General features: G+C 65.0%; 2 protein-coding genes across 6 annotated transcripts in view; one reads left to right on the top strand and one right to left on the bottom strand.

Moving 5' to 3' along the window:
• The first annotated feature begins 267 nt into the window (after positions 1 to 267).
• Positions 268 to 8,368, top strand: LOC123375876 (transmembrane protein 53-A-like). Its single transcript, XM_045027244.1, has 3 exons — positions 268 to 317; positions 5,755 to 6,393; positions 7,301 to 8,368. Exons 2-3 carry the CDS (start codon positions 5,802 to 5,804, stop codon positions 7,663 to 7,665), a joined length of 957 nt encoding a protein of 318 aa, XP_044883179.1. The 5' UTR covers positions 268 to 317; positions 5,755 to 5,801; the 3' UTR covers positions 7,666 to 8,368.
• A 150-nt stretch (positions 8,369 to 8,518) lies between these two features.
• The window catches only part of IMPDH1 (inosine monophosphate dehydrogenase 1), an 86,109-nt gene continuing 73,363 nt past the window's right edge, over positions 8,519 to 21,264 (bottom strand). For 4 of the 5 annotated variants that reach the window (XM_045027201.1, XM_045027208.1, XM_045027223.1 and 1 more), the window contains exons 14-15: positions 20,854 to 20,937; positions 8,519 to 9,753 (exon numbers count right to left, since the gene is read on the bottom strand). In XM_045027201.1, the coding sequence (XP_044883136.1) occupies positions 9,732 to 9,753; positions 20,854 to 20,937 (106 nt within the window). In that variant the 3' untranslated portion in view covers positions 8,519 to 9,731. Of the gene's footprint in view, positions 9,754 to 20,849; positions 20,938 to 21,264 lie in introns of those variants that run through there. The other variant, XM_045027216.1, reaches the window with a different exon arrangement.

Here is a 21,264-nt window from a genome sequence, read left to right as displayed (position 1 = left end):
CATCCCGCCGCTGGGCGCACCTGCTCCCCTGCCCCCTCCCTTCTGCTGGGCTCGGGGTGGGGCTGCCCCAGTGCGGGGGGGGGGGGAGCTACCCCGCTGCACGGATCTGCCCGGGGGGGGGGGGGACAGTTCCCTGGCACTTTATGGCCCCCTCCAGCCGGCTGGTAATTTGTAGACGGTCCCTCGAGGGGGCGGGGCCTGTGCCGCGGGGCCGGGGCCGGGAGCCGGGCTGGACCAGCCGGAGGGAGGCGGGGGCACCGGGCGGAGCCGGGCCGGGCCGGGCCGGGCAGAGCGCGCTGGGACGCGGCGCCGCCAGGGTGAGTAGCGCCCGCGGGCACCGGGCCGGCACCAGCGGCTAAGCGACGGGATGGGGCGGGGGCGCCGGGGGGCGCGTGCGGGGGGGTAGGAAGCAGCGGGGGGCACGTGCGGGGGGGTGGGGAGCAGCGGGGGGTGGGGAGCAGCGGGGGGCACGTGTGTGTGTGGGGGGGGTAAGGAGCAGTGGGGTGCGCGTGCCCAGGTAGGGAGCAGTGGGAGGTGCGTGGGGGGGGGGGGTAGGAAGCAGCGGGGGGCGCGTGGGGGCCGGAGGGTAGGGAGCAGCGGGGGTGTAGGGCGCAGGGGTTGCGTGCGGGGAGGGGGGGAGCAGCGGGGGGCGCGTGCGGGGGGGGGTACATGTGCAGTAGGGAGCAGCGGGAGGTGTGGGGGGAGGCATGAGCCCTTAGAAGGCCCCGTCTGCTCTGTGGATCTAGAGACCCCGCTGCGCTCTCCATGGGGACGGGGCTAACCCCAGCCGGGTTGTCACGGGACGGGGCTGTGTGTCAGCCCTGCTCCACCCCAGAGCTGGCTGCACTTGTGGGGCCCCAGTGGCTGGAGCCAGCCGTGGAGAAGGGGAAATGCTGCCTGGAGCTGTGCCCGCGCCTGCCCACTGCTGCCCCCCGGTGCTCTGCTGCCAGCCTGCGAGAGGCTTGAGGATCTGCCCGGTGCCAGGCGGTGAACTCTGCCAGGGCAGCCCCAAGCCGCTTGCTGAGCATGGGCCGAATTCGCGTCCCCAGGGCAGGGTCCGTAGCCAGAGAGACCCTGGCGTGTTGGAGACCCTTGGTAGCCCCAGTGTCTGCAGCCTGGCCTGGTGTCCCCCAGGCCGGGGGTACAACCGGGGGAGGGGAAGGACTGCGCCAGTGGTTGGGGCTGGGGGCTGGCAGCCCAGCCTTGGCCAGAGGAAGGGGGGGCCCAGGGAGCTGAGGACGCAAGGAGGCAGATATCGAACTGCTGCCAGTGGAGGGTGGGGGGCACCCTGCTTTCAGAGAGGCGGCAGGGCTCCCCTGAGGTGCCACGCGCTGCCCATTGCTGGGGAGATGTGCCAGTGTCAGCCGGGGTCCCCAGGGCCGAGCCTGCCGCACACGCTGCCTGGCACGTGGCCTATGCCGTTGAATCAGACGCTCTTTATCTGGATGCTTAGTGAGTGTTGCCATGGCACCCTGGCACCGATGCCCGGGCCCTGACCCAGCTGGGATTCGCTCCCCGCAGGGGAGCGGGAGTGAGGGGCTGAGTGGGGCAGTTCCAGCTGAGGGGTCACTGGCAGGGCCTGGGAGTGGCTAGTTAATAGGATTATACAGGAATGCAGCCCAGCCCCCCCCTCCCCGAGCTGTGTGGTCGCATGGGGAACCCCCAAAGGGGACCTTGCCCCCCTCCCATCCTGGGACTGGGATGCAGCTGTAGAGCTTTAAAAGGTGCTTGACAGGGTCCCGCCCTGGGGGGGGAGGGAGGGGGAGGGGTTATTTCTCGGGCCCTGGGGGAGAGATGGGCGGGGAGTTCTCAGTGCTCCAGGCAGCGGGGGCTGCAGGCGCTCGGCCCCTCGGGGGCAAGGACTGTCTGTGCGGTGCCCAGGGACCCCGGTCTCCAGAGGGTTGGGCTGGGTACCTGGGCCAGCCGGAGGTGAACAGGAGCTAAGGGCTGGCCCAGACAGCACCACTCTTCCAGTGCACGGCGGGTTATTCTGAGCCGCCGTCTCCCATATGAACACAGAGCACCTGGCTATATACCCCCCCCGGTGCCCCACCCCGGTGCGACGCTCCACCTGCCTGCTTCTCCCTGGGACACAGCAGGAGCCCACGAGACAGGTGCGCAGTGCAGGACGGGGAGGTGCTCAGGTACGGCGGTGAGTGTGGTGGGAAGACCCTTGGAGCCTGGATTAGATTGTGGGGCCTCCGCCAGCCTGCACAGCTCCTACAAGAGGCTCCCCACCAGAAGCCCAGTGTTCCGGGGACTGTTTGGAGCAGGGGGTCTGTGCAGGGAGCAGAGATCCCTGGCCAGCAGGGTGGGGACGTGTGTGGGGCTGGTGCCGGTGGGTTTGGGGAGCCCAGGCGCTGCGGTGGGGGTGTGGGAGGGCAGGGGAGGGGGCAGAGGGTGAGGGAGATCTCACCCTCCCCGGGGAGCAAGGGAACACGCTGTTCCTTTGGCTGGCGGGCGGCCAGCGGGTGGGAGGCAGGAGGCCCCTTCCCTAGTCGCACGTAGCGTCTCTGCTGCCCTTGGCTGAGAGCGGGCGCGGTGCCAGCCCTGCCTTGTGTAATCTGTTATGTAGCCATGGCTGGGCCGTCCCAGAACACTCCATTTCCTGGGCTGGCGGGCTGCCATCCGTCTCATCCCTCGCAGGCCTGGGGGGGCCCCCGTGCAGCGGGTGGGTGCCCTGCCTGGGCTGAGGTCCTGAGGGTTAACTTGGGAGAGAAGCAGGGAACAGAGCTACATCACAGTTTGCCCTGAGCACAAAGACCCAGTAAGCAGAGGAATGTGAAATATGCCCCCCCCCCCGTGCCCCATCAGCACGCAGGAGTGCGGGGCCGAGCCCCAGGGAATTGTCTCCCCCGCAGGCGTCACAGCGAACGGCTGGCAGTGCCACGAAGGCAGGAGCTGTGCAGGCTGGACAAGCTTCCATTGGTGCCACAGCTTGTCGCCGGGCAGAGCGTGCCCTCGCACACCCACTGGGCACCTTTCCCTGGTGGCTGAGAGAGGAGCGGCCAGGTTGGGCAGCCCTGGGGTCCCTCTAGGCTGGTCTCCGGTGTCCACCCTGGCCAGCCAGCTGCTTGAGAGGAAGGTATCAGAATTGGGGGCGTGGTTCTGCCCACGGTCCTAGCGCCTCCTGGTGGCAGGGAGAGCATGGCGCTGCAGGATCTTTGGCTTTAATGCCCCGGGTGGCCACGCTGTCCCTGTGATGGCCCGTCACCGTGCCCGTCTCCCATGCCCGTGGCTGCCGGCCAGGCCACCTGTCTGTCAGGTCCAATGGCTGTAAGCGGCCGCTAGCCAGGCTCAGCCTGGAACAAGGTGCAAGTGCTTGGCAGGGAGAGGGAGGAGCTACTGGAGCCACAGGGCGCCGTGGCTTCTCCATCGCTGGTCGTTTTTCAGTCCAGGCTGGATGTTTGCCTGAAGCTCGTCTCAAGGGAGGAGTTCTGGGTGGTTCCATGGCATGTGGCCCTTTCTGGCCTTGGACTGGATGAACTCGGAGCCCAGCCCTCCTGCCAAGAGCCAGGCCCTGCCACTACGCCCACTCCCAGCTACCAGTCAGGGGCTATGCAAAAATCCAGGCTTCACGCTCAGCACTGGGAGTCCAGAACAGGACAATGCTGGGGCCGAGCCCCTGCCAACCCTGGGTCTGGGTCCTCGCCTCTGGTGTTACCAGATTTGCCCATTCGGGTCACTTTTCTGGGGAAGGGGATTCTGTAATTCTATCAATGTGCTGCTTGTGTCATGTGTGTTCTCATACAGAGCTCTACTCCTCCCTTCTGCACGTCCCCTCCCAATGGAGCTCTCCTGCAGGACCTAGGTTCCCCAGGGCTGGGTTCCTCCAGCCCCAGAACCGGATGAGCACCCACCCACCCACACATACATTAACAGAGCAAGTCTGAGTGGACTAGGTCAATCAGCACTGTCAAGCTGACCCCTTCTATGTCCCTGGACTCCATGGAGTGGGTCAAGCAGCACTTTCAAGCTGTTACCCTTATGTGTCCCAGATTCAGCACGTCCCTATCCCCACCTTCACAACACAATTGTACTGGCAGGAACCTACTTGATGAGCAAACCCCACAGTATTCTGGGTGCTGCAGGGATCTTTAGCTTAGGTAAAAGCAGCGTTGCTGCAGAGTGACTGGGGGAAGCTAAAAACACAAAAGAGTAAAGTCCAGCAAGAGAGAGAGAGAAGCAACCAGCTTAACCATAAAAGTTATTTATTGAATACTGGTGATAACTGCACAAGGAGCCTAAACCAACATAACCTAAATTATTAAAGGTTAATAACTACGGTAGAAAGGAAAAATGAAGAGAGAGAGAGAGAGAGAAGGGGATCTCACCGCTCCCTGGCGCTTGAACTGGTCGGGGTTCCCAGGTGATGCTGGTAGCCGAGGGTCCTGAGGGCAGGAGACAGGCAGAGTCCCCAGCACAATCAGTCAGGAGAAGATGGAGTCCTGGTGGAACTGATGCCTAGTTTGGCTCTAAGCATCAGAACGCTGACTGGAGGGTGAGTAGGGATTTTTGTAGAGAAAATACAATGGTTCAAGGGAGAAGATTAGATTTGTTTATAAGTAAGGCTGGTAACTCAAGGGTTTTCTTTAGACTAGACAATAGGAGCTGATCACTCTTGGCTATGGGTGATGTTTTCTTCCAGGGAGCTCACAATGCAACTAGGAGGCTTCACTATTTGGATATCAATTAGGGATTCATTACTAGAATTGGTCTGATAATTGCTGAGCTGGGTGAGGGCAGACTAGGTTCATTAGCATCTGGAGCAGAGATCCCCCATGATGCAGTGCTTCCCTGCTTTTCTGGTCCCAGAGTTCAGTGCGGTTCTCTGTTCTCCATTCTGTATGTAAATGGAGATGTCTCCCTGTCCCATCTCTCATGCAGATGAGGCTAGGGGAGTCATCTGTGCTCTCCATTCTGAATGCTAATGGGGATGTCTTAATCTTGTCACCCTTGTCAGGAGGGGTCTAGGTGTGTCTCCCAACGCCCTTCACTGCTCTCTGCAAGTTTTTTCCTCTGATGGGTTTTGGTTTAAGCAGAGGCTGGAGGCGGGGTGTCTTTCATGAGTCAGGCTGGATACTGCACCCTGGTTCCCCAAGAACACAGAGGTGTCTGGTATCACTGGGTCCGACACCCCAAGCCAAATGGGGCAGGTGTATTCCCCACCTGGGCTAGTGGGGGGCCCTGCTAGCCGACACAGTGTGACCATCCCGCCCTGCCTGGCAGTTGCAGGGACTTGTTGGGGGGCTGTTTGCAGGGAGGGGCAGAGCCCACAGGGCTGGTCACAGCAGCAGGGTCCCAGTTGGGCAGGCATGTGAGGGTCTCTTGTCCCTTTGCCGGGGCTGCAATGTTCTAGCCGTGGGGCTGAGGCCCCTTTGCAACTCCACCCTCTGGGAAGAAAACTTCTGGAGCTGGCGAAGGGGGATGGATTTGTTGTGGCAGGGCAGGGCTGGGAGCCAGGACTCCTGGGTTCTGGCTCCGGGAGCAGAGGGCTGGAGTAGTTAGAGCAGTGGGGGCTGGGACCCAAGGACTCCTGGGTTCTATTCCCCGTTTTGCTACTGGCTCACTGTGTGACCTGGGGGTAGGATAGTCCCTGCTCTGTGCCTCAGTTTACCTCCCCGAACTCCCCCCAGCCTGGGGGCACAGCACCCCCTGCTGCTGGGGGTGGTGGGGGAGCCCTGGCTCCTCTGCCCTTGTGATAGCCCATGCTGGTTCCAGTGGCGCCTGAGCCTGCCCGTGTGTCTCTTGCAGGGCTCCCAGGCCTGGAGGCTGGAGGCAGCGTGGCCACAGCAGCCTGGATGCAGATGGAGCAGGCTGGAGGCACCAGGGCTGCCCCCCTAGAGCAGCCTGGGGGCCCAGAGCCCAGCCCATCGCGGGTGCTGCAGCCTGGGGGCCCAGAGCCCGCCCCATCGTGGGCGCTGCAGCCTGCGGAGCTCGCTCTTGCCCCTGGCGGGGCAGCAACGGTGACGGCCTTTTCCAGGACCATGCGCCTGTACAGCAGCCCTGTGCCTGGGGGCAGCGCCCCCTCCAGGCCCCTGGTGGTGCTGCTGCCCTGGTTTGGCGCCCGTTTCCGCTCCACTGCGAGGTACCTGGAGCTCTACCTGCCACGCGGCCTGGACGTGCTGGTGGTGGAGAGTGACCTGAGCCACTTCCTCTGGCCCCGGCACGGGCTGGCCTACGCGACCTGCGTGCTGGGCCTGCTGCAGGGCAGCCAGCCCTTCTGCTCCCGCCCGCTGCTCGTCCACGCCTTCTCCATCGGCGGCTACACCTTCGCCCAGATGATGGTGCACATGAGCCGGGAGCCGCAGCGGCACCGGCAGCTGGCAGAGAGGATCCGGGGCCTGATCTACGACAGCCTGGTGATGGGCAGCCTGGGGGACATGGCGCTGGGTGAGTGGGGTCTGGGCAGGTCCCGTGGGGCAAACCCCCTCTCCAGGCACGAGCCCGGGGGAGAGGACAGAGCTTTCACTGTCTCCTCCAGCCCCAGCTGTGCTGGAGCCCTCCAGCCCAGAGATCACCAGGCTCTGCAGCAGGATGCGGGGCGGGGCGGGGGCAGGGTGTGAGGGTAAGAACGGCCGCCCTGGGTCAGACCAATGGTCCATCTCTGCCGGGGGCTGGGGCCAGGTGCCTCAGAGGGCAGGAGCAGAACAGGGCAATTATCAGCGATCCAGCCTGTCACCCAGTGCCAGCTGCTGGCAGGCGGAGGTTTAGGGACACCCAGAACACAGGGGTGTGTCTCTGCCCATCCTGGCTAATAGCCATTGCTGGGCCTTTCCGCCAGGAGCGGGTCTGGTTCCTTTTGGAACCGGGTTGTATTTTTTGGCCTTCCCAGCATGCCCCGGCAGTGCGTGCCACAGGGCTAGCGGGTTTGTTCTTAGCGCCTGTCCGTTGGGACGGGGGGCGATGCACTGGCTGGGTTGGCTGTCCCCTCTGCAGACGCTGCCCCAGCTCCATCTGCAGCTTGGGTCCTTCCCTCCCAGGCTCCTGCTGGATTCAGGCTGGGTTTGGCCCAGAACTGCCCCCGGGCAGGGAGAGGAGCTGCTCAGACAGCCCTGGGAGGGTGGCACCTGCGAGAGCTGCCCTTGCCTGGGCCCCGTGGTTACAGCAGGGTCCTGGCAAGGGTTGGGCCGTACCCTGGGCTGACAGAGGGACACCCAGGGGAATACGGGGCAGCGGGCAGCGAGTCACGGCCCAGCGAGGGCTGAGGGAGCAGGCGGGAGCCCGCTGAAGTCCCAGGGCGGGGCTGCGTCTGGCTGGCGGCTCCCCTGCCCGCTGACCCCCTTCTTGCCCTGTGCAGGCGTGGCTCAGATGAGCAGCTCCGCGGCCCTCCGGCCCCTCGTCAGGGGAGGCACCAGGCTCTACTTCAGCCTCTTGCGCTGCTGCACCGTGCGGTACTACAAAGCAGCACAGGACGTGTTCTTCCGGCCGCCGCTTCGCTGCCCCGTCCTGGTCTTCTACTGCTGCAACGACCCCCTGAGCGACCCCGCCCGGGTGCAGGAGCTGCTGGAGAGCTGGCGGGGGGCGGGGATCCTGGTGCGGGCCCAGGGCTGGCAGGACTCGCGCCATGCAGCCCATCTGCGCCAGCACCCCCAGGAGTACCAGCAGGTGCTGCAGGGCTTCCTGGAGCAGCTGGACATGGCCCTGCTCCGAGCCAGGCTCTAGCACCTGGGGCTGGGGTGGCCCAGGAGCCCCTCTCACCCGGCCAGGGTGACATGCAGCTGCTGCTGCAGCCAGAGCCCTGCTCTTCCCTGGCAGGCAGGGTGCCCCTGCCATCACACAGCATCCAGCTGTGCCAGTCACCTTCCTGTGCTGGCCCTGCCGGGCAGGCCATGGGCACGTTGCCCGACTGGGTGGCCTCAGAGCAAGGTAACAGCTGCTGCACCATGGACACCTCGGCCAGGGGAGGGGGGAAGCCACTGAGTCCTCTGCCCCAGGGAGGCATGATGGGCATTGCCCGCTGTAGCCCCACCGGGCTGAGTGGTGTGGGTGGGGGGAGGCAGATTTCCCCCAGGGGGATTGATGGGGGGGAGGGCAGCTGCTGCAGCCCTCCCCTCCCCCAGTTTCACCTCTGCCCTGGGCTGTACTGGGACAGGCTGCTGGTGGCTGCGGCTCCACCTCCCACCAGGACCCAGCTGCCGCTGTGCACCTGCCCCCTCCCAGCACAGAGCGAAGGCCCCTTGCAGGGCCTGGGGGAATGGCCAGGCTGAGCAGGGAGGGAGGGAGCAGGCTGGATGGGGGCTCTGGGGAGTATTTCATGCTAGTTTCAACAGAGTTTTTTTTAAGCCCATCTGTAAATGGGTTTGAAATCCCCCCGGACACAGGATCCTGCCCTGCCATGATTCCACAGTGCAGCTGCCACTGTCCTCCAGCCCCGTGCCCTAGCCCTGCTCAGGCAGGCCCGCGGGCCAGCGAGGAGGGGATTACACCCCCTTCTCCAAAAGGCTGGTGGTTTGCCATAGCGAGGCGAGCTGGAGTCCAGCTCAGCATGCTCCACCCCACCAGCCGGTGCCAGGCCCCGATGCTGTATTACTTTATTATTATTCTTCAATACACAATTACAAACACTGGACCCCAGATGTGCAAAGTTAAAGCCTTCCAATGAGTAGGGGGGTCGGTGCTGCAGGGGGAGAGGCCGGGACTCGCCAGTAGCTGCAGTGACAGAAAAAGGAGATTTAAACTCATCTGGCAGAAACCGAGTGAAGGAAACAGCTGGCCAGCCCCGCAGAGCCTGAGGTGGGCTGCAGAGGGGTGGCCAGGCCCCATTCCAGCTGTGGGGGTCACTCCTGCCCCCTGCCTCACCGAGAGCAGCTGCTGTCCCAGAGGGACGTCACCCTGTGGCTGGGCAAGCTGCAGGAGCCCCAGAGCAGCTGCCAGGCGTGCAGTGGGCTGACACCCCGGGGGCTCTGCAGAGAGGGACAAGGACTGGAGGGGAGGTGGCTGGTCCATGTGTTTGGTCCAGGACTAACGAACAGCCTTGGGGGCAGGGTAAGACAGCCCCTGGGCATCAGAGGGTTAATAGCCGAGGCAAGGCTCAGCCTCCTGTACAAGTTTATAAAATCCCTTCAAGCCCAGGGGCTACTGGGCCGGAGCCAGGCCCGGGCTGTCAGCAAGATCCCTGGGTCTCCCGTCACTGCCCTGCTGCAGGGCCAGCCCCCCCCTGGCCTGTGCCCAGCAGTGAGCCCCGCTGCAGCACTAGCTCTGGTGGGGGGGGACGGGCCACGCCGCTGGTGCTGGGGGAGCAGTGTCCATGGAGGGCAGCAGCGGTGGGGAGTGTAGCGGAGCAGGATGGGTGGAGTGGGGGGGGATGCAGGCTCCAGCCAGGCCCTGGCTGCCCGTGAAGATGCAGCAGGCAGGAGCTGGGGGCACTGCTCAGTGCTAAGTGCTGAAATGCTCCTGCCCAGCCGGCAGTGGCCCCCCCCAGCAGCTCTTGCCAGCACCTGCTCTCTGTTCTGCCCAGTCCAGGGGGCTGGTTCCCGGGGCCTGGCACCAGGCCAGCCCCAGGCGCTGGGGAAACCTGGCTGCCGGACGTCCAGCCAGGGCCAGGTCCTGGCCAAAGGTGGCTCCGGGCAGGCGAGACGCTCTTGGCCGTAGTGCAAATCCATCCCTGCGTGGCGAGGTCGGAGCGCTGTCCCGGCGCTGGGAGGGGAGGGCTGGGCTACAGGCGGCGGGCGGCGACCGGGGCAGGGACGTTGGGAGCTGCGCGCTGGCTGCTGCTTCGGAGCCCGTCGTCAGTATAGCCGCTTCTCGTAACTGGGGGGGAGAGGGAGAGGGAGAGGCAGGGTTAGCGCGGGGCCGACAGCGCCCGCCCCTGGGCAGGGCTGTGATCGCCCGTGGTCAGGAGCCCCGGGCCGGCCCCGGGGGCTGGCTGAGAGGGTGAGGGGAAGAGTTGCTGGCAGGACTTTGTGGCCAGGCCAGCCCCCTCACACACCATGCCGACACCCGCTGGTGCCCTGACCCGCAGCTGGGCCGGCTGCGGCACCTCCGCCTCCCAGGGGCTAGGTGCAGCCCATCTCCAGCCCTGCCTGGCACCAGCAGCCAGGACCCTGAACCAGACCTGGCTGGTGGGTTGCCCCCTGCGCCCCCCTCCCCCCGGTGGGAGTGGCTGATGCTGGCGGGCTAAGCAGAGCCCCACACAGAGGAATGGCAAAAGCCGGCAGAGCCCTGGCTCCCCAGCAGGAAGTGCTCACGCCCTGGGCTGGCACCTGCAGGGCACGTGGTGGTCACTGGCCGGCCGCCTCGCACGGGCAATGCCACAGCAGCCACTACCCAGGCTCCCGCGAAGTGGCCTCATGTCACGAAGGATCCAAAAGCGCTTCCCAGACACAGGCGCACACCCTAGGGTGACCACAGGTCCCGATTGTATAGGGACAGTCCTATTACCCCACCCGCCATCCCGCTTTGCCACACAGGCGCGCCGCGTTGTTTCTGCCGATACAGACTAACACGGCTCCCACGCTGACCCCGTGCTATCTGCTCACACTAGCTCACAAGCGCCACCCAGCAGGGCAAACCCTCTGCTGCTGCAGCTCCGCTGGGCTCACTGGAGATCCAGCACCAGATCATTTGGCCGAGGACTCGCTCTGTCCGCCGAGCCGCTTAGGAGGAAGAGAGGGAGACTCCCATCGGGGGAGCGGGGCAGCACCAGAACCGCGAGGGTCACGCTGTACAGGAGGGGGTGGGCTGGTGGGGGTGGGGAGCTGGCTAACCGTCAGGAGGTGGCAAGACTGACCACCTAATGGTGTAAAACCAACCAGTTCCCCCCAGGCCCGGCAGACACCTTCCCCCAGGCGAGTGCTCCCCCCTCGTCTCACACAGCCCTGCTCGCCCCTCCCGTCCCACCTTCGGGTCCTGCCTGGGCTGCCCTACAGGATGGGGGACGCAGTCAGAGACACAGGCCGGGGGGGCGGGAGTGATATTTATTCCCAGCTCAGAACCAGGCCCCATTCCAACCTCTGAGCAGCAGCTGGGAGAGGAGAGGAGAGCACTGAGACAGACCCCCCGCTCCCCCTTGAGGGGTAACTGCTCCGTCCTAAACCACGTTGCCAGCTCCTCCAGAGCCCAGGGAGGCCAGGCGCAAAAAGCCAGCAAGGCCTGGCCTGGCGCCCAGCAGAGGAGTTCGGAGCCCAGTCAGCTCCCTGAACGGCCCCCCAGTGCGAATGACAGGATCCCACTCCTCACAGAACCACTGCCCACGTTACAGGGCTCACCCAGGGACCCAGCTGGGAGAAGAACCCAGGAGTCCTGGCTCATCATTCCCCTCAGCCTACTACGCCTCAGAGCATCACACTCATAGCTGGCCCCCGCTTTATCGGCTTGAGCATGGGGCGCTGGCCCTGTGGCTCTCTGGGGGTTTGCCTTGCAAGCCCTCTGCGCCCTGCCCGCCCGCTGCGGGGCTGGCGATGCTGGAGCTTGTGTTTCTAACAGACACGCCCGCTGGACCATGCTCCTGCGGAGGCACCCGCCCGCCCAGCGGCAGGGCCAGCCAGCCCCAGCGCGCCGAGGAGAAAGCCAGTCAGCGGGCTGGGTGCACGGCCCTGCGGGGCCAGGGACGCGCGGCTGCAGGAGCGTCAGCTCAGCCCCGATGCCAACTACTGTGAACGCCAGCAGTGCCCGACCCCCACTCACAGGCAGCGGGCACAGGCTGCCCCCACCACACAGGGTGTCCACCCCACCCCCAGTACAGCTGCAGGGCCCTTACATCCCTCAGCACAGCCCCTCCCTCCCTCCCCGCCAGTCAGGGGCCCTCGCCTGCCCAGGCCCTGCCCTCGCACAGGGGCTAACGGCTCAGGACCCCAACCCCTCCAGGGCAGGCCTGGCCAGGCCAGGGAATCTGCCTCCGACCCCAGTGGAGTCTCTCCACCACCCATACGGCCCCAGTCCCTCCCAGTACACCCCAGGGCAGGGCCGTCCTGTCCGGCACCCCAGCCACACCGAGCCCTCGGGCCTGACCCTTCCCCCATTCGGAGCCTGCGCCCTCGGAAGCCACCCCACAGAGCCGGCACCGCACGCCCCATGGATCCAGCCCAGGAGCCCTATGGTGCACGGACCCCAGTAGCCTCTCAGTCCATTAGCATCCCCTCCCCCAAACCCTGTCCACAGGCCCCCGGCAGAGCCGAGCTCCATCCCCACAGGCCATCGACTCCTGCCCAGACCCAACGCCCAGGCAGCCCCCCCGGCAGGGCTCAGCTCCCTCCCCCCCCCCAACAGGGTCCTCGGCTGGGAGCCAGGACATCGGGGTCCCCATGGGCAGGGGGCTTGGGTTCTCCCCCATTCCTGGGGCAGGCCGGGTGGGATTTCATGGCAGGGCCATTGCAGCTCGTGGCTCAAGAGGCTGAGGCAGGAGCCCCATCTCCCCGGGGGTCCTCGGCCCATGCAGAGGGCGTTAAACCCCCGGCCCGGTGAGGCAGTGACAGAGGGGGAGAGCCTGGGGCACGCAGTCGGTTCGGCCCCGTCTCTGGATGGAAGCGTTTGTAGCTGGGGTCACGGCGCCCCCTTGCCCCCTGCAGCCCCACAGAGAGGAACAGCCCCCCTCTGCCAGGGGAATTGGATTGTGGGAGCTTGGGCCCCAAACCCAGAGGGGCCCCCCAGACCCAGACCCCCGCCCCAGTCATCGCTCTACAACTAACTACGGAAAGGAAAGGAGCTGGTTACTTACATGGCAGAAACGTAAAGCTACGGGCGGGCGGAGGCATGGGCAGGAAAGAGAGAGATGGTTACAATGTGTTCCAGTGAGATGGGACCCTCTGCCCGCCCCCCGGCCAGCAGGGAGCCATCCCTTCCCCACACCGCTGGGCACTGCAGCTGCGAGATCCCACCACCGCCGAGAGCACGGCCTGGCCGGCCGCCCTCCCACCAGCACCAGCACCAGCAGCGCGGCACTAGCCGGCCGAACGGGGCCCCTCGGCGCCGGCAGCGCGGCGCTAGCCGGCCGAACGGGGCCCCTCGGCGCCGGCAGCGCGGCGCTAGCCGGCCGAACGGGGCCCCTCGGCGCTAGCCGGCCGAACGGGGCCCCTCGGCGCCGGCAGCGCGGCGCTAGCCGGCCGAACGGGGCCCCTCGGCGCCGGCAGCGCGGCGCTAGCCGGCCGAACGGGGCCCCTCGGCGCCGGCAGCGCGGCGCTAGCCGGCCGAACGGGGCCCCTCGGCGCCGGCAGCGCGGCGCTAGCCGGCCGAACGGGGCCCCTCGGCGCCGGCAGCGCGGCGCTAGCCGGCCGAAGGGGGCCCCTCGGCGCCGGCAGCGCGGCGCTAGCCGGCCGAACGGGGCCCCTGGCACCAGCAGCGCGGCGCTACCCAGCCGAACGGACCCTTGGCACTGCCACAAAGCACCCACCACCACAACCAGCAAGCTCCCCTAGCCCAGCCAGAGCTACCTCAGCCCGGCTGCCGAACGGGTCCCTCCCTCCCCGTCTCTGTGGGTTCATGAGCCTTTGTCCATGTGGACCCCACTCACGGGGGTGTGGTGCACGCCTCATGCACAAGGTCCCCTGGGGCCATGCAAGTGCCCTGCATCACCTCCCCTGCCCCCACCGGGGGCGCAGCCAGAGCAGCCTAGCCCGCCCCCAGTCCCCTCCGAATCCACGCTCCCAGCAGAGAGGGACTGGAAAGAGGGGCTGGCGGGCGGGACCCGCACGGACAGGACATCTTGAAGACCCACAGTCACTGTCCACCTGGATCCCATCCCGGTGACCAGCTGGCAGCTCCATGGGAGTCCTAGCAGCTCTCCTGAAAGTGGCACCTGATCCCCGCAGCCGGCGCGTCGTGCCTGGTAAAGGCACGTGCCGCGTGCCTGCCCTGCCCTTGGCAGGGATCTCTCGAGCGTGCCGAGGCTGCCTGGCCTCGCGCTGAGCAAGCCTGGACGCTGGGGGGAAGGCGGCCGCCTCTGCGCGCTGGTAACAAACTGCACCGCACAGAGTGATCCACGTGGCTCCCTCTGGGAGGCAGCACCGGAGCTTTCACAGCCTCCCCCAGTGCTGCGAAAAAACGGGGCGATTTCCGGAATGGCTTTGGCCTGAGTGATAAACAAGGGGTCTGCAAACCCCGCAACACGTGGAGCTTGGTTTGGGGGGGGGTGTAACGGCGCGGACTCACCCCTGCAGGCACCTCCTGCTGGCTGCTCCGGGAATTAGCTAAGTCCAGCTCCAGAGCGCCTCTGCACGGGGTGTCTCGCCCGTTGTCCGCTCCACTCCGCTGTTTGGGACCCGCGTTGCTCCCCTGCTCGGCGGTGTCCTCTTCAGGAGGCTGCCCTCCGGCAGTGCCCACTGCTTCTTTCCCACCCCCCTGCCGGGGGTCACAGCCGTCCTGTGGCTTGCTCCCGCCGCAGGGGCCAACCACAACCCAAAGTCCGGCCCCTCACTTCAGGGGCAAGTTGCAGTCTGTACTGGCCATGCACCTCCATGGCCAGGTGCGGTGCAAGGGGGCGACCCAGGCCCACCCGCTACTCTGGGTCCCGACTCAGGGACCCTCTAGCGGCAGCCTCTCTGCCCTGCTTCTCTCCCCTTGTCCGCCTATCACCCCTGGGCACTTCCCCTGGGCCTGGCACCTTCTTGGCCCTTTCTGGCAGGGTAACAGGCCAGAGCTCCCCCAGCACTGCGCTCTCTCAGGTGCTGTCCCTGGGAGCCAGTCCTCCTCCCTGGCTTGTCAGGGAGAGACGCCCCTCTGCTCCGCTGGGCAGCTCCTTATAGCCCGGCTGCCCCCGCAGCTGCCTCCTAACAAGCCTCATCCTAATTAGCAGCAGGTTTCCACAACCTCCCTGGCTGCTTCTGCCCCACCCCCTGCTGGAGTGAGCCACCTGCCCAACTAGCCACCGGCAGAAAATGGGTTAAAGTAGGCCAGAGAGGCTGTGCAGACAGGCAGCCAATCAGAAAGGGCCTGCGGGCAGCCAATCAGGGTCAGGCTGAGCCCTATATAAAGGCTGCAGCACAGAGGGGAGACCAGCAAGGGAGGAGGACTCTGGACAGAGCAGTGCTAAGCAGGGCTGTGGGAGCTCTGGCTGACCCTGCCAGACGGCAGGCCTTGAAACAAGGGCTGAGTGGGGGCTAGGGCTAGGGGGAAGTGGCCCAGGGGAGACAGGCAGTGGCGGGGAGTGGAGGAAGGCAGCAGTGGCTGCCGCTCGCAGGTCCCCAGGCTGGGTCCCCCCTTGCACTGCACCTTGCCATGAGGGAGCGTGGCCTGTGGACTGCACCTTGTCCCTGCGGTAAGGGGCTAGACTTTGGGGTGGCAGGTGTGGACTAGGAGTGCTGATATACCCCAGGAAGGGGGGAGAATGGAGCAGTGGGCACGGCTGGAGGGCAGCGCCCTCAAGAGGACACCGCGGTCCAGAGAGCGACGCGTGTCCCGGTGGTGGAGACAACACAGCAGAGCAGACAAGGGGTGAGACACCACCCAGCAGGAGGCGCTCTGAGGTTGGAATGAACGAATTCCTGGAGCAACCCGCAGGAGGTGCCGTGGTGGTGAGTCCTGAGCCCGTTACAAGGTCAATTACTCAGTTTCAATGAAAAATCCGCTGCCTCTGGGGTGCTGGGACCCAGCTAACTGCTGCCACAGGCAATAGCCGCCGGGAAGGTGTTTTACCGACTGGGATGGTGGAGAGAACCCTTAGCCAAGGGCTCAGAGGAGAGGGTCCACAAGGCCCAAGGAGCACAGGGCTCACAAATCGGGGACCAGGCCTGGGCCAGTCCTTTCAGAGCGTCTGAACCAGTGGGCTCAGGGAACTCGCCCTGGATGGTGGAAGGTTGTCTGCAGCAAAGCGGATCCCACGGTGAGGCCGGATAGCTGGAGTTGAAGGATGGAGTGTGAAATCTTGGAAAGGCGGGAGGGTGGGAGGGGTCCTGATAGGTGAAACCAGGCTGTCAAGCCAGATAAAAAATCTTTGCCACTTTGATCTCGTAGGGGGCCTCCCGTCCTGTGTGTGGCTTTCTTGTATGGTTCTCTAGAGCTATCCGCGGCTGCAGGGCTCTGCCAGCTTCCACGCCATCAGCGGTACAATCGCTGGGTCTGGCTGAGGGATTGGTGACAGGTCAGTACCTGTATGGACGGGAGCAGCTGCAGCAGGTCTGTTAGCTGATGCTGGCTGGCCCGCTAAGGGGCTACGCATGCGACTGCATCCTGCCTCGTCTTCCTTCCCACCCTGGGCATTGGGGGTGGGGAGGCATAGAGGGCATGGGGCAGGCTTCCCGGAGGGACCCTGGGCTGGTGCTCTGGGGCAGAAGAGAAGGTGTCCGTTGTTCCTATTGGGGGTGAGCAGTCTATTGCCCCGTCTGTCGAACACAGGTCCGAGAACACAGGAGTCCTTCAGTGACACACGTTTGGCTCAGCACTGTCTGCCCAGATTGCGATGTACTCCTGGGAGGAGGAGAGCCATGGCATGTATTCCATGCAGCCGGTCCCTCCTCCCCTGCTGGATCAGCAGCTGACAGTGGGTACCCCTGCCTGCCACAGAGGGGCCGTCCGTCCGCATCTGCAGCCTGGTTCCTTTCAGCACTGTAGGAATGTTCTGCAGCCAATGCAATTGCCCTGACTTCCAGCCCATTGACATGGGGTCAGGACTCTTTCTGGGCATCTGCAATCACTCCCCTTGGGAGGAGGGCCTGATTCCCTCTGTAGACTGCCTGGGGTTCGGCCAGCCGTCAGGCCCAGGAGCTGAGCGTCCATCCCAGAGAGAGGAGGTGACCTCTGGCAAGCGGTGTCACATCTGTGCTTGGTGCCACGTGACCCAACGCTCAGACAGGGTTTTGCTGTCTGATCGCAGATGTGTGCATCTGGGCCCAAGCCCCTGTGCGTTCTGTGGGCCGGGCAGGACTGAGGGGCGACCTGCCATTCCATACTCATTCATAACTCAATTTCTTTGGTCTCTCTGTTTGGGGAAAGAGGAGCTGCACTGCGGGTTGCCCTTATGGTGGGGTGCAGGCGGTCCTGGGCTCCAGTGCCAAGCTCCCAGCTGGTGCCAAACTGTTTGGAGGCCCAAGGACGGCTGCAGACACTTTCTGGGTACCAGCAATAGGAGTCTCCAGCAGGGAGTCCCTACTTACAGGGCGCGGGAGCATCCCCGGACGGGCGGGTTCTGGCGGAGAAGGACCAGCAGCCTAGGACACGGCTCCCACCCCAAGGAAGCGACCCTGGCGGGGCCCAACCTGAAACGGCGCAAGTTCAGCACGCGACAGGCATGGTGGGAAGCCAGGGAGATTGGCTTGGCCACGAGGTCGGAAGGTGCCTGCGGCACCAGGAACAGTCAGGGGAAGGAAATAAAACCAAGAAACACGTGAAGGAGCTGACAGCAGAGTGTTCCTCAACTAAACCCCCACTGGCAATTACAGCAGAGCCTCGATTAACGGCTAACCGGGGAGGGCAGAAATCTCCAAGTGCCAGCAGGCCCGGGGCGGAGTGACTGGGGGAACCTGGCTGCTCGCTTTGAGAGAACAGCATCTCTCCTTTGCCACCAACTCCCGCCGTCTGGTCACGCCTGTGCAGCTGATCAGTGGACACGACTGCAGGGAGCCACAGGGGAGTGGGCAGGCGCCGCTGGGCTCCATCTCGCTGCCGTGGAGGGTCAGAGGGGGATGAGGGCCTGCCAGGGCTGCTCTGCCCTCGGGTGGGAGGGCGGATGAGAACAGGGTGCGGGCGCAGCCGAAGATCCTGATTTGCGCAGGAGGTGCTAGAAATGGGACCCGCACAGCGATCCCCCAGCCACAGGAATCCCCCGCGCATCATCCCATGCGAGCGCCAGCAGCCCCCCAGGCAGGGAGCTCGGCCCGGCGAGGGGAGGGGACAGCGCACGTGGGTTAACGCCAGCAGAGGGCTGAGCCGGTGCCATCCGCTCTAATCCCCCAGATAGGGCAGGGGCTGAATTCAAGTCTCAGCCAATGAGCAAGGAATGGGAAGATAGACAGGCCAGCCAGCCAACCAGCATGGCTACAGCACAAGCCCCGCCTCACCTAAGCACAAGATGATCCTCTGCAGCACTAGGGAGTATCTGCGAAGGTGCTGATGTCACGATCCGGGCAGGGGCATCCTGGTACCTCCCTGCTGGGAGGGGTCTGGGGAGATGGGTCCAGTTGCCCTGAGGTGTAACCCCCCCACGCCGAAGGCTGAAAGCTGCTGACAGCCAGGCCACGGGCACGTCCCTGGTTACCTGGGGACGCTCCCACGGCACCAGTGTGCCCGGGTTGTCTGGGTGCGACAGACCATGCCCTGAAGGGCCTGAGTGGATTCTCTAGCCTGCTCCGTCAGAGTGCTAGCCTCTCCGCACGCCGGGCTCGAGGGCTAGTCTGGGCCACGAATCCAGCCCGTTCTCCCTGCCCCACACACCCACACCCCGGTCGCAGCCCTGCCATCAGGCCCGTCCTTACAAGCCTGAGTTACCGGAGGGAGAACGCGGGAGAGGAAAATGGAGCTCTTCGCTTAGAGAGGGCTTAGAAAGCCAAAGAGAAAATCCCATAATCAGCCGGCCACGCTCCAGCCAGGCTGAGCGCGCCCCTGAGAAGCCGCAGCGTTCGCTGACGGGCCTGTCCCTGAACAGACGTTCGGCAGCCTTTTGCCTAGGACTCTGCCTACGTCTGACGCTACCTCCGACGAAGTGATCAGTGTCTGTTCTGGCAACGGGACATTGCTCCCCACAGACCCCGCCTGAATGCTAGCCTGGACTCACACCCAGACCCCCAGCCTTGGGTCCCTCCACTGCTCCCCCCACGTCCCGGCTGTGCCCGTGCAGACTTTACCAAGTGAGTGAAACTGAACGCTCCTCCTGCCTGGAACGAATCAAAGGCCGCAGCCTTCCCACAGGCCAACAGATGAAAGATGCTGGTGTTTCCGGGCCACGCCCTGTATCCCCCGGATACGCTGCCTGATTCGCCCCCCACGCCCCAAGAGTGCTCAGCGCGGGGCTGAGATCGCACCGCAGGCCGATCGCTTTGGCTGAACAAAGTCAGGGTAAAACATGGGGTCTCTCTTGGTGCTTGCTCTGTGCTGCCTGACCTGGGAGCTGTCTGTTGGCAGCATGTTAACTGGGGCGGGCTGGCACGTGACCATGCAGCCTCTGGGCCAGAAACAGCCTCCAGAATTCTCCGAGCCTGAGTGCCCAGGCGCTGCCCTCGGGGGCCGGGCTCAAGGCAGGGCTCTGCGTGCCGGGCACTGCAGGCTGCACCCTCTGTATGCAGGGTGGATGGCCACAGGCCTGTTCACGATGGCTCTGGCAAGTGGATCTCACCCACCAAAGCCATCTGGTCTAGTTAGACTGTAAACTCCTTCGGGCAGAGACCCTCTGTTCGTACAGTGCCTAGTGCAAGGGGCCCTGATCTCAGCTGGTCCTTAGGCACTACTGGAATAAACATGAGTTACAACAGCAGGCAGGTGATGCCGTGATGGCTCCAAGCGTCCAAGCTACAATCCACAGTCCCATGGGCAGGGGGCTGCTAACCCAGCCCCTCGGGGTCCCACCGGTGCTCAGAGAGAGACCACACCCCGGGGCAGACGCAGGAGAAGGGAGCAAAAGCATCGCCCTGCTGTGAAGGGGAGAACCAGGAAGGCAGCAGCCAGGTGAGCATTGGGGATCTGCTCCCTTGCAGACAGTGCAGGGGGCTGTCAGATGCACACTGCCCGGCGACAGTCCCCAGCACTGCATGGGAACGGCTGTTCGCCCAGCCCCAGGACAGGCCAGCCCTGGCCTCTTGGGGCGTCTGAGGGGTCAGTGACGTGTGGAGAAGCTCTCTCTCTCTTGCTCTGGTAACACCTCCTCCTGGCCAGCTGGACACTGCTACCAACCTCCGCCCTCACCCCTCTCGCCTGTCAGAACAGACCCCAGCGCGGACTCAGCCGCTGCCAGCACAGCGGGTGCCCAGTGGGGACAGGGTCCTGGAGATTGGCGACGCCAGGGTCGGCCCAGCTAGCTAGGGCTGGGCAGATCAGCATGGGCATGGGATGGCAGGGACAGCCGTGCAGTGACTGGCTGCCATCCCTGAGCTGTGTCACCGAGAGGGGCTCGGTGCCGGAATACTGGATGCGCAGCGCTCTCCATCGGCCGCTGGCTGTCCCCCCGCCGGGCACGGCAGCACCGCCCCCCAGCGCGGAGAAGGGATCTGTGGTCAGGCTGGGAGTCCTTAGCTCCCCAGGCCTCATGGAGCGAGGCTGCAGGCCCCTTCTCCACCCAGACTAGCTGCATTCCCAGCGCACCACGTGGAGCGAGCAAAGAGGTGGCAGTGGGGGGGGCTCTCCGAGGAGGGTCCCTGCCTGCCCCAGTGACAATACTGCTGCCCACCCAGAGCGAGGAGTGGGCCCAGGGAGCTCCACAGATTCCCCACCCCCAGAGAAATCCTCTGCTGCCCCCCAAAGGGGAGGAGAACATTTGGGATTTCCAGCAGGGAACCCAGCTCCAGGCAGCTGTTCAACCACCAGACCCATCCTCTCCACCCTGCCTGTATCCTCCTGGGGTCTCTTGTCTCACAGGGAGATGCTGAGCTCCTGGGGGCGAGGAGCACCCTCCCGCTCTGTGTCTGTACAGCACCTAGCGCGCTGGTCTCTGAGTCTATGGACACCTCAGCGTTACCACAGCGCACCCAATGTCAGACGGTCACAGCAGTGAGAGCAGGGGCAGGAGAGGGTGGGAAGAGAAGGATCCTGGTCGACACATGGCGAAGGGGGCAGGAACCTGTGGGATGGTAGCTGCTGCTGGCTGCCTGTGGGGCTGCAGGGTCAGAGGAGGGCCCCTGCCTGCCCCAAGCCCCCCAGGCAGTCAGGGAAGCGGGGACGCCCCCAGGAGCTCAGAGCCCAGCAACCCCAGGGCACCGCACCGCCTCCTGGGTAACGACACGCTGCCAAGCAGCAGCCAGAGCCGGCGGGGCTGAGAAGCAGCCGGGCACTTACGAGTGGAGGCCATGGACGCCGCCTTCGATCTGGGCCGACATGGTCCTCTTCTCGAACTTCAGCTCGCCCGAGTACATCATGGAGCTGGCAAGCAGAGAGAGCGTGGCTAGGTGTGCGGCAGACACCCCCCGCCCGGCCCTGGAGGCACGCGGGGAAAAGGACAGAACTCGCACCAGAGCCAGCACACCAGAGCGCAGCAGCAGCTGCCAGAGCAACCCGCCAGGCCCCATGCCGGCGCCCCGCCATGGCAGCCCGGCCTGGCCCAGGCCCACCCAGGCTGCGCCATCCTCACCACGGCAACCCCACACAGGTGCCACGACAACGCTGCCCGGCTGTGTCAGCCCTGCCACGGCCCCAGGCAGTGACTGGGACATGTCACAAGGATCTAACCCCACCCAGGGCCAGGCTACC

Source organism: Mauremys mutica, chromosome 1 (assembly GCF_020497125.1).
Source record: "Mauremys mutica isolate MM-2020 ecotype Southern chromosome 1, ASM2049712v1, whole genome shotgun sequence".
Lineage (NCBI taxonomy): Eukaryota > Metazoa > Chordata > Testudines > Geoemydidae > Mauremys > Mauremys mutica.
The sequence above is the reverse complement of the archived record's forward strand: the minus strand, read 5'-3'. Positions and strand labels throughout refer to the sequence as shown.